Below are 18750 nucleotides of genomic sequence, written 5' to 3' on the forward strand. Positions count from 1 at the left end.
ATACGTGTCCCTCTTGTAGACAGCCACCGCCATGCAAAAGGTGGCAACTCATTTCTTTCTGCGATAAACGTTTAAATATGCATCAGTTTTTGTACATTTTTTGCGATTAGCGTTAACGAGTAGTTTCTCCTCATTCTTACCACTGTTTGCGATATGAATTCACAAATACTACGCCCGCATGGTCATCCCTACGAGCAGGAAACCCATAATGCTGGACTGCACGCTGGTAAAAGGACCTAGTTTTCTTCTCTTTTCTTTGTAAGTTATAGAATCAAACTTTTATATAATTGGTTTAATTGGTTATAGAAGATGAAGATCATGAGAAGAAGTCCGTTTTAAAGAAGGTGAAGGCCAAGGCGAAGAAAATAAAGAACACACTCGTACATGGCCATGGTCACAACCATGATCATGAGGAGGATCGTCTGCATCGTGTTCCTGATGATCATGACCTGTACGAGGAGGATGATGACGAGGATGACGAAATGTTTGATGACCCTCAAATTCACGGAACATCAGCAGGTATAAATAATACTTTCTTTTCCTTTGAGAGGTTAATGTTTAATTGTTTTTTTCAATATCACTGTTCAATTAAGTTAAAAGTTGCAGAATGTCATATGCATCAATTTATTGACTAACAATAAGCAGTGGTTGATACGAGTGAGGTTTACATTTCTGAGATAAATTGGATAGTGAAGTTAATAATGTGTGATGTCTTTCTATAGCGTTTGAATCTGCCGCTACTAAAAACTCCTCTGTATCTGGACAAGCGGAAAGGTTAGATGATCCGGAGGCTTATTATGGTAGGTCTACAGCCATGAAAGATGATTACTATGGAGATCACGCCAGAGTCACTGGTAGAGAGAAGAGCTTTCTTCCCGGGGAAGAAGTGGCTCTTCGGAGGACAAGTAATATTAAAGAAGTGCCTCATACTCCACTAAATGCACCTGCATCCATCACTCCTGGGATTGTGGAACAAACCAAAGTTGCTAATCCAATTGAAACTTCCACTCGGGAACAAAAAGCAAATTCTCGAGGGCAGCCGGAAGTTAATTTGGAAATGCCAAAAGGATTGGAAGAGGATCCGCATGCTCCAAAAGATAGACCTGAAGACACTACTCCTTCCAATTATCAGACAAAGGTAGCTGATCCAACTGGAGCAGGTAAGTATATGGGCGGGATCATTTGATCTTTTTAAATGAAGCAAAGCTGCATATTTGATTAACTGATATATGTATTTACGAATTGCAGGCGGTGGAGAAATAGGAATTACTTCAATTCTACCCTCTTTCGACAAAATGAATATAACTAGCGAACCAAAACCAAGAGCAGAAGAGGATCTCCCTACTAGACCACATGATAAGTCTATCTTCCCTACTGGAAGCCATGACCAATTCTCACCAGAACCAATTTCCCCGATGCCTGTAGACTCCCATGATAGCTCTCGTTCCGTTTCAGAGACTCCTGATGCATCGAAACAGGGCAGCTATAAAGAGAAAATATATTCTGCCACTTCCGCAATTGCTGATAAAGCGATATCTGCAAAGAATGTTATAGCTTCCAAAATTGGATATCAAGAGAACAATAATAAAGAACATGAAATGCATGTAGGAGAAGAACAACGAAAGACCAACCTGGCCTCATCACCAGTTGAATACGGGAAGAAAGTCGCAGCAACTGTGACAGAAAAACTCTCACCTGTTTACGAGAAAGTTGCCGAGACAAGCAACATCGTGATGTCGAAAGTCCCTGGAATCGGTGGTAGCATTGGCAGTGAAGGAGCGAATAACGTTAAGGGGCAAGATAAAGGGGTCTCCGTAAAGGACTATTTTGCAGAGAAATTGAGACCTGGGGACGAAGACAGGGCATTATCTGAAGTGATTTCGGAGGCTTTACACAAGCAAAAGCAAGAGATGGATCAGCCAATTGGGAAAGTAACAGAATCGGAGGAGGTGAAGAGGAGACTAGGGAGTAACGAAGAGAATTTGGAGGAAAATGTGGATCAGAGTTCTGTGCGTATTCCAGGTGGTGGTATGATGATAGATAAGATCAAAGGGGCGGTTGGTTCAATGCTTGGAAAACGCGTAGAAACTCAAGGCTCCTCCGCTGGTAATACATTGCGTTTTCAAATTGTTGCGAAAATGTGTATGTCACTATGGTCTTGGACAGTGGTTAATTTGGTATTGTTTTTGCCAGGTAATGTAAGTGCCAGTGGAGAAGAAACAGGGGAGAAGAGACTTCAGGAATCAGCAAATTGAGCAATGCCTTATACTAAAGTAGTGTTTATATCGAAAAGAAAGTGGTTTCCTTGGTGTTGTGTGATGGAGAATAAGACCAGTTTATGTATTGAGCAGACTGGCCACTTTGTATGCATGCATGTGTTGAACCTGAAATCTTATTGCCTTTGTTATATATAATTTCTTTGCTTTTTGCATATATTTTCTTTTTTTGTTTCTTTTTGCGCTGATTAGCCATATTTCTCGGTGGGCAAGGTTCTTATTGCCTTATGCATCGAGTGGCGGTTAAAATAATAATATATTATTATATCTAAATAAAATAAATGATAAATACTATAATATTATATTTATTATTAATATATTAATTATAATTTATATATCTATATATTTTATTATACTATTTATAATAATTTACTATATATTTATTATTATAAATTTTGGTTATTGTTTTATTTGATTATTTATTTATAAGCTAATTAATTAAAGATATATATAGCAGATTTACATTAATAAATAAATATAAATATATCTATAGTTATACTAGGTCCGATAGACACATTTTTAAATTTTATTATGTCAAATAAATCAACGAATCTTAGTTATTTAAATTAATACTTTAAAAAGATAATTAACTAAATAACAAAATAGAAATAATATATATTGACTAAATAAACTTATAAATAATATTTTATGAATCTATCGATTAAATAGTATGTCTCTTAATCAATAGGATCATACTTGTATTGGACTATGTATATTATATGTTACGTATAATGTTCATTTTAGTTAGCAAGAATAATAATGTTTCCTTCTCGAAGAATAATTAATATCCAGCAAGAGAAACATGATTGCTGAATTGTCATATATCAATTAGTATAAAATATATTTGAAATGTCTTGATACTGATTTTAGGTATCCTATAATTTATGTTATCTTAAACAAAAATCTCATCTTCAGTGAAGAAAGAGGGATTCATATATTCTTTACTGAACGAATTCAACTACTAGATGCGTAATTTAATTTTTTTAAATAGCACAAATAAATAAAACATTAAACTAAACTCATTATCATTGTCATTACTTTTCCCTCACTATCACTACTACTTTTAAAATATAAAATTATCAAATATTATCACTAAAAATTAAAACATAAATGAGTTACAATAAAACATCACTATTGTCACTTTTTTTATTTGACTATTTCAAAATCTAAAATATATAAAATAATTTAATATAAATTAAATTAATTATAATTAAAATTATTTCTTAAAAGATTCAAACACAGCCACAATGCGAAATTGAGCTTGTATTAAAAGTTGAGAAGTTAAATAGCCAAATTGGATTCTATAACGTATGTTCTGTTATATTAGAACATTGCTATATGAAACCTATTCAAAAAATTTAAAAACTTAATTAACCATAAAAGTTAAAAATAATCAAATTAAATACGATTGTAAAGTTTAAGACCTAAATTAAATTTCTTTTCCTTGTATGTATAATTTGAGTGTAGCACTTTTTCACCGTTATTATTGGAAAAAAATAAAAACATAAATAAATATAATATTTTATTTAATATATTTTTATTTAAATATTAAATATAAATATAAATATAAATATTTTATAATAATATCTTTTTTCTTCTTAGAAAATGTATTACCCATTTTCTTATTTTTTTTCAGAATGACTAAATATGTAAAAAAAAATATGGGAAGACTACATTACAAAATCTATAAATTCTCAAAAAGGCTAAATTAGTGAACAAATTGAACTGTATTCCATTAAATTATGCCTATTTACAAAATTCAGGGGGTAAATTGTACTTTAGTCCTTCCATTTTTGCTTCCTTACACAGACATCTACTGAAACAAAACCCTCGTAACACAAAAACCAGCGAAACACTTGCGCAGCTTGGAAACACTCCATATTCAATAAAACAGCTTAAACGAGGTAACTTCTTTGTCTTCTCATATAATAAGAATCCCTCTTTGCTCAGTTCGGTCTATTTCAGCACTTTTCCAGTTGCAATAAACCCTTTATTTATGTATCCGGGTCTTCTCGATTTAACTGGAATCTGTTTATTCAAATTTTAAATGTTTCTTAAGCTTTATGCATCTGCAAATGCTATGCTCTTGGTGGATATATTGGGTTTGCTGAGAATTGTTAAATCACAGAGATAATGGGTCTAGTACACGCGAACAATGAACACTATTGCTCTATCTGGTACAAGGATGGTTCATAAATTTTCGTATATATTGGTTTTTTCGAGAAAATTATGTGATTGTAGTTTTGATGGTGATAAAAGTGATAATGGGTTTCGATATATTGAGGAACCCTTGAAGAGATTATGGAAGAACTCAGATTTCGGTTCGTGTGGTTCTGAAAACCGTGATAACGGGAATTACTCTCAGAGGAAATGGTTTTTTGAGAATGTAAGGATTGATGCCGCAAGAGTTCTTGATATTCTACGACAAGATGGCCCTGGATTCGATGCAAAAGCTGCTCTAAGTGAGTTGGATTTGAGGGTTTCTGGGCTTCTTGTGAGGGAAGTCCTTGCAGGGATTTTGAGAAATATAGGTATTGACAATAAAACACGGTGTGCGAAATTAGGCTATAAATTTTTTATATGGTCTAGTCAGCAGGAAAACTACAGGCACACAGCTAACAATTATCATTTGATAATGAAGATATTTGCAGATTGTGAGGAGTTTAAGGCAATGTGGAGATTACTAGATGAAATGGTTGAGAATGGATTCCCAACTACAGCACGGACGTTTAACATATTGATATGTACTTGTGGCGGGGCTGGTTTGGCTAGGAAAGTTGTAGAGAGGTTCATTAAATCGAAGACATTCAATTATAGGCCGTTTAAGCATTCTTACAATGCAATCCTGCTTTCACTTCTTGCAATTCGTGAATACAAGTTGATTGAGTGGGTACATCAGCAGATGCTGGTTGAAGGTTATTGTCCAGATACTTTAACTTATAATATCCTTATGTGTGCAAAATATAGATTGGGGAAGCTGCATCATTTTCATAGATTGCTTGATGAAATGGGTAGGAGTGGATTCTCCCCAGATTTTCACACCTATAACGTCCTTCTCCATGTTCTTGGTAAAGGGAATAAGCCAATTGCCGCACTTAAGCTTTTAAATCATATGAAGGAAATCGGTTTTGATCCTAGCATTCTTCACTTTACTACATTGATAGATGGACTGAGTCGAGCTGGGAATTTAGATGCCTGCAATTATTTTTTTGATGAAATGATTAAAAATGGATTCGTGCCTGATGTTGTTTGTTACACTGTAATGATCACGGGATACATAGTGGCAGGGGAACTTGAAAAGGCTCGAGAAATATTTGATGAGATGATAGCCAGGGGCCAGTTACCAAATGTATTCACCTATAATTCTATGATTCGAGGGTTGTGTATGGCAGGTAAATTTGAGGAGGCGCGCTGCATGCTTAAGGAAATGGGATCTAGGGGATGTAAACCCAACTTTCTTGTGTATAATACGCTAGTGAACAATTTGCGGAATGCTGGAAAGCTTTCTGAAGCTCGTGAAGTAATAAAAGAGATGGCAGAGAATGGGCAATATGTCCATCGTCTCAAAGTTCAAGGGATGTAGGAATTCTGAAGTACTAGATTGTGTAACATGGAGAGTTCTCTGATGTAACTTTACTGGAATGATACCCGATGATTCAGGTTGACACCTTGTAGCTGTTCTGTTAATTGTAGTCATGGAGACTGAAAGGGTAATTATGAATATTTTCTTTCTCTTTTGATTCATTTTATGATACACTAGAATTAAAATAAAATAAATAAGAAAGTCTTCCTTCTATTAGCGAGTTTATTCTTTTCTGCTCTTTCTGAAGTAGAGTCATTGTTTAGGAATTTCTGTGGAGCAATTGTTGAGAAATAGTTGCATGAGCATCTGATTCTCATAATTTTCTTGCTTTGGGCCCAAACTTGTTGTGTGCTAATAATATTAAGGTAGTGGCTTCTTAGCTGTCTCCTTCTTTCTGCATATTATGATCAAAGGAGAACTAAGCATTGTTTGTTATAGAATCTGGTTTTGGAATTTTACTATTATTATGTGTATTGTTGATTTTTTCCCCCCTTGGGACTTGATAACTTGGCATTAACAATTGCTCTAAATAAACAAGCAAATTAAATGAATTGATAAAATCTAGATAAGAATTAGGTTATATGAAGTCAAAAACATGAGAGTGACCTGGTCTTTTTGGATATCTAGATAGTTTCTGTTTCAACTACACTGATTGTTTCATTGCGCTGTATGGATAGCAGTGAGAAGTTGACTCTGCTCTTTGAACCAGGAAATATCATAATAGTCAGATCTTCGGAAGTTAAATCACAAATGTTGGTTGCTAATCTCTTTAAATTTTTATATAATCAGTGGACAGTGTTATTTTCACCTTGCAGTTGTAAAATATTAAAAATAGAATTTGGGTTCTGCAGTCCCATGAGAGCTTTCAATAACTTTTTTTTCTATGATTGACTTGTAATGCTATCCGGTATCTAGTATAGGGTGGAGGCTGCTATCACTTCTCGCAGATTGTTGTTTGCTAGTTTTGCTCATCATCTTCTTGTTTTGTTAGTTTTTAGTAGCAGGCAGAAGGCATTTGATATTTTTCCTTCCCTTTGGACAGTAGTGCTATACACCAACAAGGTTCAAGAAGTGGAGGAAGAAGGTTCTGAACTGAAAATTTATTAACAGTTTAATTTGCCATTTCATCAGTATGGTATATCTTCCTTAATAGAAGCATAAGTGGGGCAATCTAGGGCATGCATTTTCTTTTATTGCTACTTGGCTGCTAGTTGCAGAGTTTATAAGTTGTATCTTATCTTCTATGATACCTCCATCATCTGCCAAATCTCTTTTCCTCGTTGTTTGTAGAGTTCTGTGCCTCTTTTGTACTCCTATCAATTCCTTGCACTTTACTTTGATAGACTTTTCATTAGTCGATTCTACGCCCACTTGTATCATAGACTTTTGGTGGATCCATGATGTATCCTTTTCTCATTCTGTGGTTAATATTCTAGAATTTCGTAGCGTTAGGTTTCATATGTTTTTGAGGTTGAAATCTCACGAATGGGTTTAGGGTCTAAACAATACAGTAAAAAGTGGCAACCAGTGAAGATTGCAGTTGTGCTCTTGAAGGTAATGGTTTAGTAATGGCTGTTTTGGCATTGGTGCTGCAGCAACTATTTTTTGAAGATATGTTATGAGGATGGACTGAATGTTAATGGCATTAAGAACAGTGTGACGGGAGAACTGATTTAGAGGTCTTGTAAAAACCCTTGTAAGTTCAACCTCTTCTCCTTTAAGCTGCCATTATCAAAAGATGATGGTAACATTCTGTACAATTTCATCCTGCCTGCTTTATCACATTCCTGTAAAAGTTGCAGGCTCCAATTATGTTTTCTTGATTTGTTCCTCAGATGTCTCAATAACCTTGTCTTTTATTTCTTCAAATTACCTGATCAGTTTGTATTTAAGAAATCTGAGATTGATATAGAAGAAAGGATGCTAGTATCAAGTGTGTACTTTCCTAATTGTTATAGAGAATGGGGCACTTGAGAAAGAGACAGAAGATGAAACGATGAATAACCTCTTCTAACATTTCATGCAGGTTCCCTGTTAAATTGAAGTCTGAACCACATTTGAAGGAATAGCATATTGCAGAAGACTCCAGCCTATGCAGAATCTGATGGCTTTTCCCTTGGTCATCAAATCTAAGGTCACATCTTATTCGATTTATATTTCTGTTCTCACAGTGTTGAAAATATCTCATGAAGATGAGCTCCTTGATGCAGGTGGATGCTGATTGGATTACCATTCCACTTGTTTCTTTATTTGCCAGGACACTAGACTGAGGTGCGATTCTCATGCCACTTTCTTGCAATATCATTCTCAGACGAGTTCTGAACCGTGAACAAGAGAGATTGAATTCCAAAATCTTCAACTGATTGTGAGCATTACTCAAAGTCAGAGAAATCTGGAATTTCTGCTCTAACTATAGACATGTAGGTGATATATGTATATATATTATATATATATATATATATATATATATATATATATTATTTTGAACCGTTTGTCCATTTAAGCACCACGAAGGGTAAAGTGTATAGGTTTAATATCTACCAAAATACATTAGGCTTTGTCAGCCTAAGCTATGTTGGTTCAAGGTAGGCGTTCTTGTTATTTGAAGACAAGATAATTCTTTGAATGCTGAGAGTCCTGAAAAAGGCACACGGATCTTCTAATTTTCAAATAGATGCCATGTAGTTAGTGTTGTGTGGAGCTAGAGAACCTACCTCCTGAGGGAGTAACGTTAATAACAGCGGTAGGATTTTTGCTGTACCCTTACCTGTAATTTTCATCTGTTATGGTGTTGTTAGAGTTAGCAAAATTATTTTCTTTCTTTTTCATATTGTCGCATGAAATATTCAATTTATGTTGGTTGTTAGAGATAAGAATATATTTCTTTGGGTCATTTTTCTTTTCCCCGGAAAACAGATGTGGTATCTTCTAGTAGAGATTTTATTTCATTGTTTGCCACTGTGTATGGATCATATTGTCATTTTCCTTGGGTGGGAATGAAAAACCAAAAACAGCATTGCGGGCAGGAGTTTGAAATGGGAGAGGTGGGCCATGTCCATATATCGTCATTCCCCGCTAAGCAGTCTCCTATAATTTGCTAATTTTCAAAGCGTGGGCTTCCTGTCAATTGTGTCGCTTAATGACACGATTGCCCCACTAAGCATAAAGGCTGTACCTAACAAGACAAAAATCAAATTCCTTTCTCCTCCTTTTCACATTTAAAGTGGTTTAGTTAATTAGCTTTGAATGAATCTATTGGATATGATGTATTTTAGCTTCTTGGATTATTAAATTAGCGTTATCCGTTGCTTCAACAATAAGTAGATATCATGCCCGTTGCCAATTCTAATGGGCAATCTTCTATGAGCCCGGCACATCTTCAACTTGTAGATTAATTTGATCTTTGAATTCAAGTCGCCGTAACTTCTTGAGTTCAGTGCAAGACGGCTGATTGCTGAATACTTTTCAAAGCCTAGAACTGCAGAATGGAAATTCGGAGCAAGAAATTTTTTACCATAGATTTCTGTCACTCTGCTTAAAATCGTATACGCTGCTGCCACCGTCACGTTGCATGAGTCCGTGCGTACCGAATCTGTTGCCTTTAAAGATTCAAATAAGCAAGCATGAAAATAACCAGAATCACAATTGTTTGAGGTCCAGCCGACCTTACCTTATGTCATCTGTATACTTGTCCTCTCTCTCTCTCGAGCCATTCTTTTTTAAATAATATTTTTTTTAAAAAAAGAATGAAGTAATGATGCAAATTTTTAAGTCGTTTATGGTGAGGAGTGATTCTGTTGGAGCATGCACAAAATGGTGTGCTCTCATTTGGATGGAAAATGACCTCTTAACTAATAGGAGGTGGAAACTCGGGTCCCCTAGAAGCCACCCACCCACACATAGGCAAAAGCAGTGATTTTCTCATATACCATACATTACTGAGCCTTTTGCATAATCTTTTAAATCGTCAAAAAGACAATGACACCAAATTTCTCAGTAAAACTTATCATGTAAGTAGGAAAATTACAATGCTAATTACATGGTTTCTTCTTAAATGAAAACAGACAAATATCCCCCACCATAACAAATAGTATGACCATGTGAAAACAGCAGAACGTGCAGTAAGTACAGCAGGATTGCACTAACCCTATTTGTATTATTTGCTCGAACATATCTTCCACCGATAGATTCTTGAAAACCATGTGAGAAAAGGAGGTTCTTTGATTAGGAAACAATAAATTTATCTTCTTCAACGACTTGAAATCATTGTATTACCAGATCAGAGAATTAATTTTGTGGTTTGATTAATTACTTCTTCTCCTCCTTCTTCTCTTCCTTCTTCTCTTCTTTCTTTTCCTCTTTCTTCTCTTCTTTTTTCTCTTCTTTCTTTTCTTCTTTGGCAGGTCCAACTGAAATTATCTCCACTTTCCCTACTTTCTTCAGTTTCTTTGCCACTGCTACTGTGTCCATCTGACCTATCACTGTTAGCTTCTGCTCCTTCAGATCCGCGGCAATGGAATCAACCCCTGTTAATAAAAAATCAACAAAGAAACAGATTATATAATTAGCAACCAGGAAATCTGATATATACTTGATGATCTTTACCTTATAGAAAAGTACCCAAAAAATGAAAAAGAAAAATACCATAAATATCAGCAGCAGCTTCTATTGCCTTCTGCTTAGTCTTATCGTCAGTCATGGTCAGAACCTTTAAAACCACCTTCTGCTACAATATTCCAGCAGATAAATTAACCCAAAAAATCTCGGAAAACAAATTCTTCATTTATTTTGAATATACATTAAAAGCATTTAATGGAATCAAAATATTGAAAAAGAGAGCAATCAGAATTATAGGCCATATTCAAGAGGAAGTAAAAAAAGAGAGGGTGTACCTGAGCCATTAGAAGAGGAAGATGAAATGAACTTTTGGAGAAATGAAATAAAACAACTAAGATTAAGAGGTGTGTGGGGAGCTTTTAAAAGGGTGGGAATGCAAGGCGTACAAGTGGCTCATTTGAGTCTACAGGTGGAGGTGGATGCTTCTGTAGAGTATGTGGCCATTTGGCACTTTTTCACATGCCCCATAGACGGGCGTGATGCATTCTGACTCAATTTCCCATTATTTTCTGACTGTCGGAAATCACGAAAAATTATATGATCAAGCCTCCACATGAATACTAAATTGTATTGATATCTGGACCTCTAGTGGGATAGAAAAACTCGGTTTTGTCGGGCTTTTAGGCCCGATTGCAACTTCGTTTATTAACTGATGAAGCACAGCTTCACAAAGTTGGAGAAGGTCGCTTGTGCATCTTGATTCACAACATTAGGCATTTGCTAGATCTGCAGTGCCAAGTCAATTAACTATTTGTCATATCTACAGGGAGGCTAATTATGATGCCATCACATGCAGGAAACTTCTCCTGCCGGTGTCATCTCTTGGCTTAATCAGGATATTGGTGGTGTTTGACGTTATACTAGAATGAGTGTACTGTTTAATTTCTGGCTTTGCTTTCCCTTGTAACTAGACTAATAATAATGATAATTACTGACGCCTCATGTGCTTCGATTCTCAGAAAACTATAGAGCTAGAATAGATTGCTTGTGGAGAAGAGGGGAAATAGTGTAATTGCCTTCGAGGTTTCCAAATGCCAATAGGAAATCCAAAATGAGGACGAACCCTGAAGCTGAAAGCAGGTGATTCTTATTTATTTCTAATACAAGTTTTTCATATAAAAGTGTTTTTGTTAGAATCCATCAGTAAACTTCGTTCATTTCATCTTTATCTTCCAAGCTAAAAATAAATTTCAATTTTTTTATCTTAAACATATGAATAAGCCAAGGCAAAACTCGGGCAGGCTAATACCTAGTACAGTATAAGCCTTTCTACAAACATAAATAGCTATTTCACATTTCAAATACCAAAAGTTCCCGAATCAAGCGAAAGACTCAAAAATAAAAGCAATATTCAAATACAATCTCTGCTCTTCAAATTAAAATTTTGCAAATTTAAGAACAAGGAAGATAATAATAGAGGATATATATATATATATGTGTACGTATATGATAGATCACATGATAGAGCAAGCATGTGGATTGTCATCGCTGAAAAGGGAAGCAATAGCCTCATCAGAAGCGACAGCAACAGAGTAAACGGCAGGAGTGTGGAAGAAAGTGTGAACACCATTGGTAGCAACATTTTTATAACTGTCATAGTAACGGTTGACAATGTAGTTGGGATACTTGTAAAATGATGTAAAATGAGAATGTCCTGGGAATGGCCACGCCTCTGCTGCTTTCCCTGCCCTCTTTATTGCTTTCAACACCTTCTTTTCTTCCAATCCATACCCCCTCACTGTTATTTTTTGTATTTCCATTTCTACTTCCACTTCTTCTGCTCCTGATCAATTAATTATAAAAAGAAACCATCAAAACCATGGCATTTTGATAATTACATTACTAACAAAAGGAACACTTGCAAAACTTGTATGATCTTAGTTGCCATTCTGGGCCACAAACTTGGCCGTATGCTACTAGCTAGCCCATCAAAATATATGAATCGTTACAATATAATTCGAGCGTTATACCTTTTTTTTTCTGTTCATTTACAAAATTTAAAGAAAACTGTGTTGAGAATGGTCCTAAGACTACCCTTTTTTGTCAACTAGGTAAGTCTTTGGACTTTGTAATGCCTACAGGACTCATTTATTATTTGACTTAAACACTGGAAGCATTGTTGGTACAAAATGTAGAACCGAATACCTACCTTTGAGCTTGAGGAGAGCTTTCTTCAACTTTGAGGCACAACCTAAGCAGTCAAGGTTTGGAACTCTAACCTCTATCATCATCTGCATGCAATATCAACAATATCGGTGAGTATCATCTTCAACATGTAGAACCAGAGAGAAAGATAGAGAGCTATGACTTACAGACATAGCTGGTTTTTCACAATTAACGCAGAGATAGCAGCTAGCTACCACTTAAGCGCTCCTCTAGTTAAGAATGTGAAGTTGAAGGAGGGGTCAGCTGTAGAAGGGTTCAGAGAAAAGAGACCTTATTATTAATACTATTAGGTCTTGAAATTCAAAAAAAAAAAAAAAGCATGAAATGAAATAACAGAGAGCATTCACGCGTGGACTAGGAAAGCGTGAGACTTTATGCATGTAAATTGGCCAACCCAATGCTCTGCATAAGTGCTCCTTGTCACGCTCTCTATAAACATTTCTAATTTATGTAGGACCTGTCTCACTTATTCATCATAATTCAGTCACTACCTCTCGAATAATCCTGCCTCTTTGGTTTCCAAAATTAAAATCAAACTTCGACCCGTGTCTCCTTCACAAATAAACAATCATAATTGGCCAAAAAACTATTTGTTGTTGTCCATTATAAATAGATTTGATCATAGTTAAGGTGGGGCTAAACGCGCCCCCAAAAAAGAGTAGTGCTATTGCTGAGAGCTTATGGTTATCTTCTTGATCTACCCAAAGTTATAAACACATAACAGAAAAATTAAGTCAGCCTTTTTTACTGAATCAGCTTTGGCACTGTAAAAAAGAAATCTCAGAATAAAGTTCTGGTATATCTGCTTTTTGTTTTTGTTTTTCTTGTTTTCCATCTCTTTTTTTAACTGGAAAAGTATTAAAGTATAGTGAATCTCCATTATTCTACTGCAAAAGATTTCTCATTTGTAAGCTCAGTCACAGTATATATATAGTAGCAGAAGAGGGTAAAGGTCAAACCCACTAAAAAGGGCTTCTTTTGATCTGTATCCAGCAAAAGGCTTACGGTTGAAAACTATTGACAATAACAGACATGGAAATGCACAAACAGTCCCCACTCGTATATGTATATTCCCTTAGAAAGCTGCAAAAAAAGAAAAAAAGAAAAGAAAAGAGAACGACACATATAAAGAAGATGATGAGAAGTTACATCATTCTCTTCTGTCCCTTCAAGATGAATACAGAGGAATATGAGGTCATAATTTGGAAGGCATAACGGGAGCATAATTATCAGAGTCATAATTAATAGGTTTAGGAGGGAAAGCATTATAATCCGGAAGTGAGTTCCTTTCTTTTTTCCTTAAATATGTTTAGAGCCTAAGGTTTTTCTGCAATATCTTTCATTTCACATTCTGATTAACTTCTGATATGCATTATTATAAAAAAGATGCTATTATGTTAAATCTTGAAGCTGTTTGTGCACTTTCAGTATGTCTGGGGACTGTTCCAAAAAAAAAAAAAAAAAAAGTTTGTGTGTGGACCTTTGAGTTAATATGAGGGTGTCGTAGCCACAGGGCTTTTCCCGTTATCATTAAAGCCCAAAAAGGTAGGCCTCTTTTCAGGCTGTGTTTTTACAAATCCATTATAATTGGAACCCGACTTTGATGCACGTACTTGCCCAATCCATTAACGAATAAGTATCTTTCTTTTTTATGCTGCTATTTAGAAAAATCTTATTCCTTTTTATTATTTCTTTTCTTGGTAAATCAACACCTCGTATTATCCAATACAGCATAAACATATATTTTATTTGACATAATTTATGCTTATATAAATTTCATCTTTTCTTTTTGAAGGGAACAGCACAAGAATCGTATTGTGTCCTGTATTATGTCCTAACAGGAGAGATTAATACCTGTGCAGCACTACTGGGACGTTTTTAGATATTAAAGAAATGCAAGAACTGAACAATAAGACAAGAATTAGGAAGACACGCATCTTAAAGCAATAATTCAATGTAGTAGAAGAAATTTGTCAAGCATTTCTCCTAGAGAGTACTTTAAGTTAGGTAACACCGGCCGAATAACGAGGCCTAAGGTCAAAAGGTCCATGCAACGAAAAGAAAGGCTATTTGTTTAGACTTGGTAGGGAGCTTAGCTTGGATTTTTAAATTGTTGCTTTAATTATCTTTGTAGTTTATTTAACAAATTTTAAAGTAAATATGGGCTAATATTATATAAATTAATTATATATAGATTATTTTCCATTATTCTCTTTTAATTCACAACCGCATCCTAGTGATAATCTTCCTCATAAAATCCTTTTTTTTAATTGTCCGGCAGAAGGAACTTAAAACAGTAAAGATTAGTTGAGTAGGTGCTGTAATATTTTGATTTGAATCCATGGGTCGACAATAAAAACTTATCTTATATATAGTCCTGGGAATTCAGACATGAGAAATTCATCCATTTTTTCACTTGGATTTTAAGTTACTTCCTTAAACAAACTCCCTGTACAAATATCTCAAATCATCGACTCCCATTACACTAATGCCAATAGTGCGTAGCATTCCCCCACAGACAATTCCATTTTTGACCTTTTCTGCCTTTATTATTATTTTTTTCTTAAAAAAGATTCTCCCATTTCCCTAATCTTCATTTTCATAGGGAAAGTTCCTTTGTCCTGCTGGTTCACCACATATTCCACCTCTCAATTAGAGTTCACAATTGACAATTATGTTTTCCCCACCTTAAGAAAGAAAGTAATCAAACAGCCTCACTGTCACGAGACTTCACCAATGTAACCTCTCTTTTGATCTCTCTCTCTCTCTCTCTCTCCTCCCTCGCTCTCTGCCTGCCCTTTTACCTCTCTCTTTTTGCATGTACTTCCTTGATTCGACCTTGAAAATTTATCCTTTCCATTCTTTAAAAGTTCCTAGGCAAATTCGCCTATCTGGGTATCCTTTCTTTTTTCTCCCCTGTTATGATTTCTTCTCTAATTAGGCAAGTCTGATCCAAATCTCTAGTGCCATTGTTGTATCATAACTCCTGCTATTTATTAATTTTTCTTTGATCATGTCCTCTTGAGCTCTACTGAATTTCAAAGGAGAAAGAATTACTCAGTAAACAAACAGAGACTTGTACTTGTGCTTTTAAAGAAGTGTTCCAAAGCTGAAAGCATACCCGTCTGGGTAAATCGACAACAAACTGACATGTTTGTCAGAGATTAGCAGAAACAGAATTAATAAGCTGAGAAAGACAAAATGAGAGTGCAGCAGACGCTACAGAGGTCTTTGCAATATGGATCAGGGTTTTATTCTCATTTCATCGACAAGATCTCGCCTTCACTGAAGCTACCTTCCAGAATTTCCATCTTCCTCTTCCTTCTCATCTGCCTCGCCAGCGCTTTCCTCACCACGCGATTCCTCGACTCATCATCTGTAAGTAAACGCATTCCTGATTGTTTCGTTCGAGTAATGCAACTATGTAAAGCAAACCAATCATGCAATACAAGCTAGAAACTGTATCAGTATGTTGTTAACCAAACTTCGCATTTCTGGATGAGAATTGTACTATGAGAGAGGGTTATATGGCCTAACATGCGCCGAGGGTGTCGGTTCTTATTTCAATTATTGAAAAAAAAAAAAAATAGATTCGTGTCTTCACTTGCTTATATCATGCATAATGGCCGACCTACTCAAGGCACGCGCTTGATTTTCAAGTTTTACTTTCGTTTATACAATCAATAAATGGATCACAGCTTGATACAATAAAGAATTTCATTGGTAGATTATATATATATTTAATAAAAATAAATATACTAATTAATTATGTCACATATTTAAAAAATATTATTTTAATTTTTTTTCTTATTATATAATTTATTTTGATTAAAAATACTTACAGTAATAAAATAGGCAGAATTGAAATATATATTAATTATTTAAAAGAAAATATTTACATACGTGTCAGTGTGGGTAAGATGTTTCCTTGTTCAAAACTAATAATGGTCGTTGTGATCATCTGCAGGCCTTTACTGGCAGCTCTGCTCAAAAGCCGCTAATAACTACAAAATCAGCTCCTACAAACCCCACGCTGATCTCCAAGAACGCCCTAAACAAAATAAATATTCCACTGAATTGCGCTGCTTTCAACCTCACAAGAACATGTCCCTCAAATTACCCTACCACATTTACAGAAAATCCGGACCGTCCATCGGTTTCAGCTTGTCCAGAATACTACCGTTGGATCTATGAAGACTTACGTCCATGGGCCCGGACGGGGATATCGAGGGATATGGTAGAGAGAGCCAAAACTACAGCGAATTTTAGGTTGGTGATTGTTAATGGGAAAGCTTACGTAGAGAAGTACAGAAGAGCGTTTCAAACAAGAGATGTTTTTACGCTGTGGGGGATCCTACAGCTGTTGAGGAGATACCCAGGAAAAGTCCCTGATTTGGAGTTGATGTTTGATTGCGTTGACTGGCCGGTTATTAAATCAAGTAACTACAGCGGGCCCAATGCAATGGCCCCGCCACCTTTGTTTCGGTACTGTGGAGATGATGATACACTTGATGTCGTTTTTCCTGATTGGTCATTTTGGGGATGGTAATCATCATAAACATCTTTTTGACTTGTCATTTTGATTCTTGCTTTGGATTCTGGTTTCCTAACATGGTGAGTGGAACTTTAAATGAAGGTCAGAGATTAACATAAAGCCATGGGAGAGGTTGTTGCGCGAGTTAAAAGAAGGGAATGAGAAGAGAAGATGGATGGAAAGAGAACCTTATGCTTATTGGAAAGGAAATCCAGCAGTTGCTGAGACAAGACAGGACCTTATGAAATGTAATGTTTCTGAACAGCAAGACTGGAATGCTCGTGTGTATGCCCAGGTAAACACACACGTATACCCTTCTTGCATTATGAAATACCCTTGCATTTTGTGATATACCTGAGATCTTTTGCAGGACTGGATTAAAGAATTGCAGCAAGGGTATAAACAATCAAACTTGGCAAGCCAATGCATGCACAGGTTATATATACCCTCTAAATTCTTGTATTTTCTTATTTCTTTGTGCATACATGTAAATGAGCTGTATGCTCTCAGTTTCTATACTACAATCTGCTTTTTGCTTCTTCATGCTGCTTCTTAAATGTAAATTAATTGACGCAGGTATAAGATATATATAGAAGGGTCTGCATGGTCTGTCAGCGAAAAATACATCCTTGCTTGTGATTCTGTTACATTGCTTGTAAAGCCCCATTACTATGATTTCTTCACCAGAAGTTTGAGGCCAATTCACCACTACTGGCCTATAAAGGATTATGATAAGTGCAGATCCATTAAGTTTGCTGTTGATTGGGGTAACAATCACAAGCAAAAGGTAAATTCTTAGCTATATATATATATGTTCATCTACTTAATTATCAAAGTCCGTAATCTAATTTAGCTATATACATATTCTTCATGGATTTTCCAGGCACAGGCCATTGGAAAGGCAGCAAGCGAGTTCATACAAGAGGAGTTGAAGATGGATTATGTGTATGATTACATGTTTCATCTCTTAAATGAGTATGCCAAGCTCTTGACATTCAAGCCTGTTATACCTAGAAAAGCTGTTGAACTTTGTTCAGAATCGATGGCTTGTCCAGCAAATGGAATAGAGAAGGAATTCATGATGGAATCTATGGTGCAGGGTCCTGCAGAGACAAATCCATGCATAATGCTTCCTCCTTATGATCCTTCAGCTCTCCATTCTATTTTTAGGAGAAAAGAGAATTCAATAAGACAAGTAGAGTTATGGGAGAAGATGTACTGGGACAAGCAAAAGAAGCAATCTTAGGTAGGAATTAATAGATACATACCAACTATTCAATTATAGATTAGAACTTTAATAAAACAAGTGGGGTAATGGCTGTAGACTGCTGTTGTATAAAAAGTTAGTGTTTGTAAAGGAATTTGTATTATTTTTATTTTTTCTTTTTTATAAAAATTTTATATGATCCATCCTGTAATATGTAGTCTTGTATTACAGTTTTTGTTCCTTTCAATTACTCTGTGGTCCAATAAAAAGCATCATACACACATGACTTTTCCATTATAGGTGAAAAATGGTTCTTTAGCAAAACCTCATTAATTCTCCAATCGAACAAGAATGCAAGAATTTATTA

The 18750-nt window shown here is 35.4% G+C and overlaps 5 protein-coding genes across 23 annotated transcripts; 3 read left to right on the forward strand and 2 right to left on the reverse strand.

Moving 5' to 3' along the window:
- The first annotated feature begins 68 nt into the window (after positions 1–68).
- LOC8270021 (low-temperature-induced 65 kDa protein) lies at positions 69–2433 on the forward strand. Of its 2 annotated transcripts, none has more exons than XM_002510746.4 (5): positions 69–226; positions 307–519; positions 723–1160; positions 1249–2106; positions 2194–2433. In XM_002510746.4, the coding sequence occupies exons 1-5, from the start codon at positions 154–156 to the stop codon at positions 2253–2255; spliced, it is 1644 nt and encodes a 547-aa protein (XP_002510792.2). In that variant the 5' UTR covers positions 69–153; the 3' UTR covers positions 2256–2433. The 2 variants fall into 2 exon arrangements, with proteins under 2 accessions (XP_002510792.2, XP_015582289.1); XM_015726803.3 differs by having other exon boundaries at positions 92–226; positions 310–519.
- A 1623-nt stretch (positions 2434–4056) lies between these two features.
- LOC8270020 (pentatricopeptide repeat-containing protein At3g60050) lies at positions 4057–8772 on the forward strand. Of its 16 annotated transcripts, none has more exons than XM_048373206.1 (5): positions 4057–5986; positions 6851–6943; positions 7455–7555; positions 7886–7993; positions 8070–8772. In XM_048373206.1, the coding sequence occupies exon 1, from the start codon at positions 4432–4434 to the stop codon at positions 5857–5859; it is 1428 nt and encodes a 475-aa protein (XP_048229163.1). In that variant the 5' UTR covers positions 4057–4431; the 3' UTR covers positions 5860–5986; positions 6851–6943; positions 7455–7555; positions 7886–7993; positions 8070–8772. The 16 variants fall into 16 exon arrangements, with proteins under 16 accessions (XP_048229163.1, XP_025014502.2, XP_048229164.1 ...); XM_025158734.2 differs by having other exon boundaries at positions 6902–6943; XM_048373207.1 differs by having other exon boundaries at positions 6905–6943.
- Positions 8773–9838: 1066 nt separating this feature from the next.
- Positions 9839–10908, reverse strand: LOC8270019 (heavy metal-associated isoprenylated plant protein 39). 2 transcript variants are annotated; one of them, XM_015724403.3, is made up of 3 exons: positions 10752–10908; positions 10504–10582; positions 9839–10385 (listed from the first exon to the last, which is right to left on the reverse strand). In XM_015724403.3, exons 1-3 carry the CDS (start codon positions 10758–10760, stop codon positions 10168–10170), a joined length of 306 nt encoding a protein of 101 aa, XP_015579889.1. In that variant the 5' UTR covers positions 10761–10908; the 3' UTR covers positions 9839–10167. The 2 variants fall into 2 exon arrangements, with proteins under 2 accessions (XP_015579889.1, XP_002510790.1); XM_002510744.4 differs by having other exon boundaries at positions 10504–10585.
- A 918-nt stretch (positions 10909–11826) lies between these two features.
- On the reverse strand, positions 11827–13188 carry LOC8270018 (heavy metal-associated isoprenylated plant protein 31). 2 transcript variants are annotated; one of them, XM_048373212.1, is made up of 3 exons: positions 12789–13188; positions 12626–12707; positions 11827–12253 (listed from the first exon to the last, which is right to left on the reverse strand). In XM_048373212.1, exons 1-3 carry the CDS (start codon positions 12792–12794, stop codon positions 11931–11933), a joined length of 411 nt encoding a protein of 136 aa, XP_048229169.1. In that variant the 5' UTR covers positions 12795–13188; the 3' UTR covers positions 11827–11930. The 2 variants fall into 2 exon arrangements, with proteins under 2 accessions (XP_048229169.1, XP_015579879.1); XM_015724393.3 differs by having other exon boundaries at positions 11827–12259; positions 12789–13156.
- Positions 13189–15092: 1904 nt separating this feature from the next.
- On the forward strand, positions 15093–18594 carry LOC8270017 (O-glucosyltransferase rumi homolog). The gene is made up of 6 exons (XM_002510742.4): positions 15093–16020; positions 16610–17187; positions 17279–17471; positions 17547–17611; positions 17753–17963; positions 18060–18594. Exons 1-6 carry the CDS (start codon positions 15844–15846, stop codon positions 18420–18422), a joined length of 1587 nt encoding a protein of 528 aa, XP_002510788.1. The 5' UTR covers positions 15093–15843; the 3' UTR covers positions 18423–18594.
- The last annotated feature ends 156 nt before the right edge of the window (positions 18595–18750 follow it).

The sequence above is a fragment of the Ricinus communis genome, chromosome 4 (genome assembly GCF_019578655.1).
Source record: "Ricinus communis isolate WT05 ecotype wild-type chromosome 4, ASM1957865v1, whole genome shotgun sequence".
In the NCBI taxonomy this organism is placed as follows: Eukaryota; Viridiplantae; Streptophyta; class Magnoliopsida; order Malpighiales; family Euphorbiaceae; genus Ricinus; species Ricinus communis.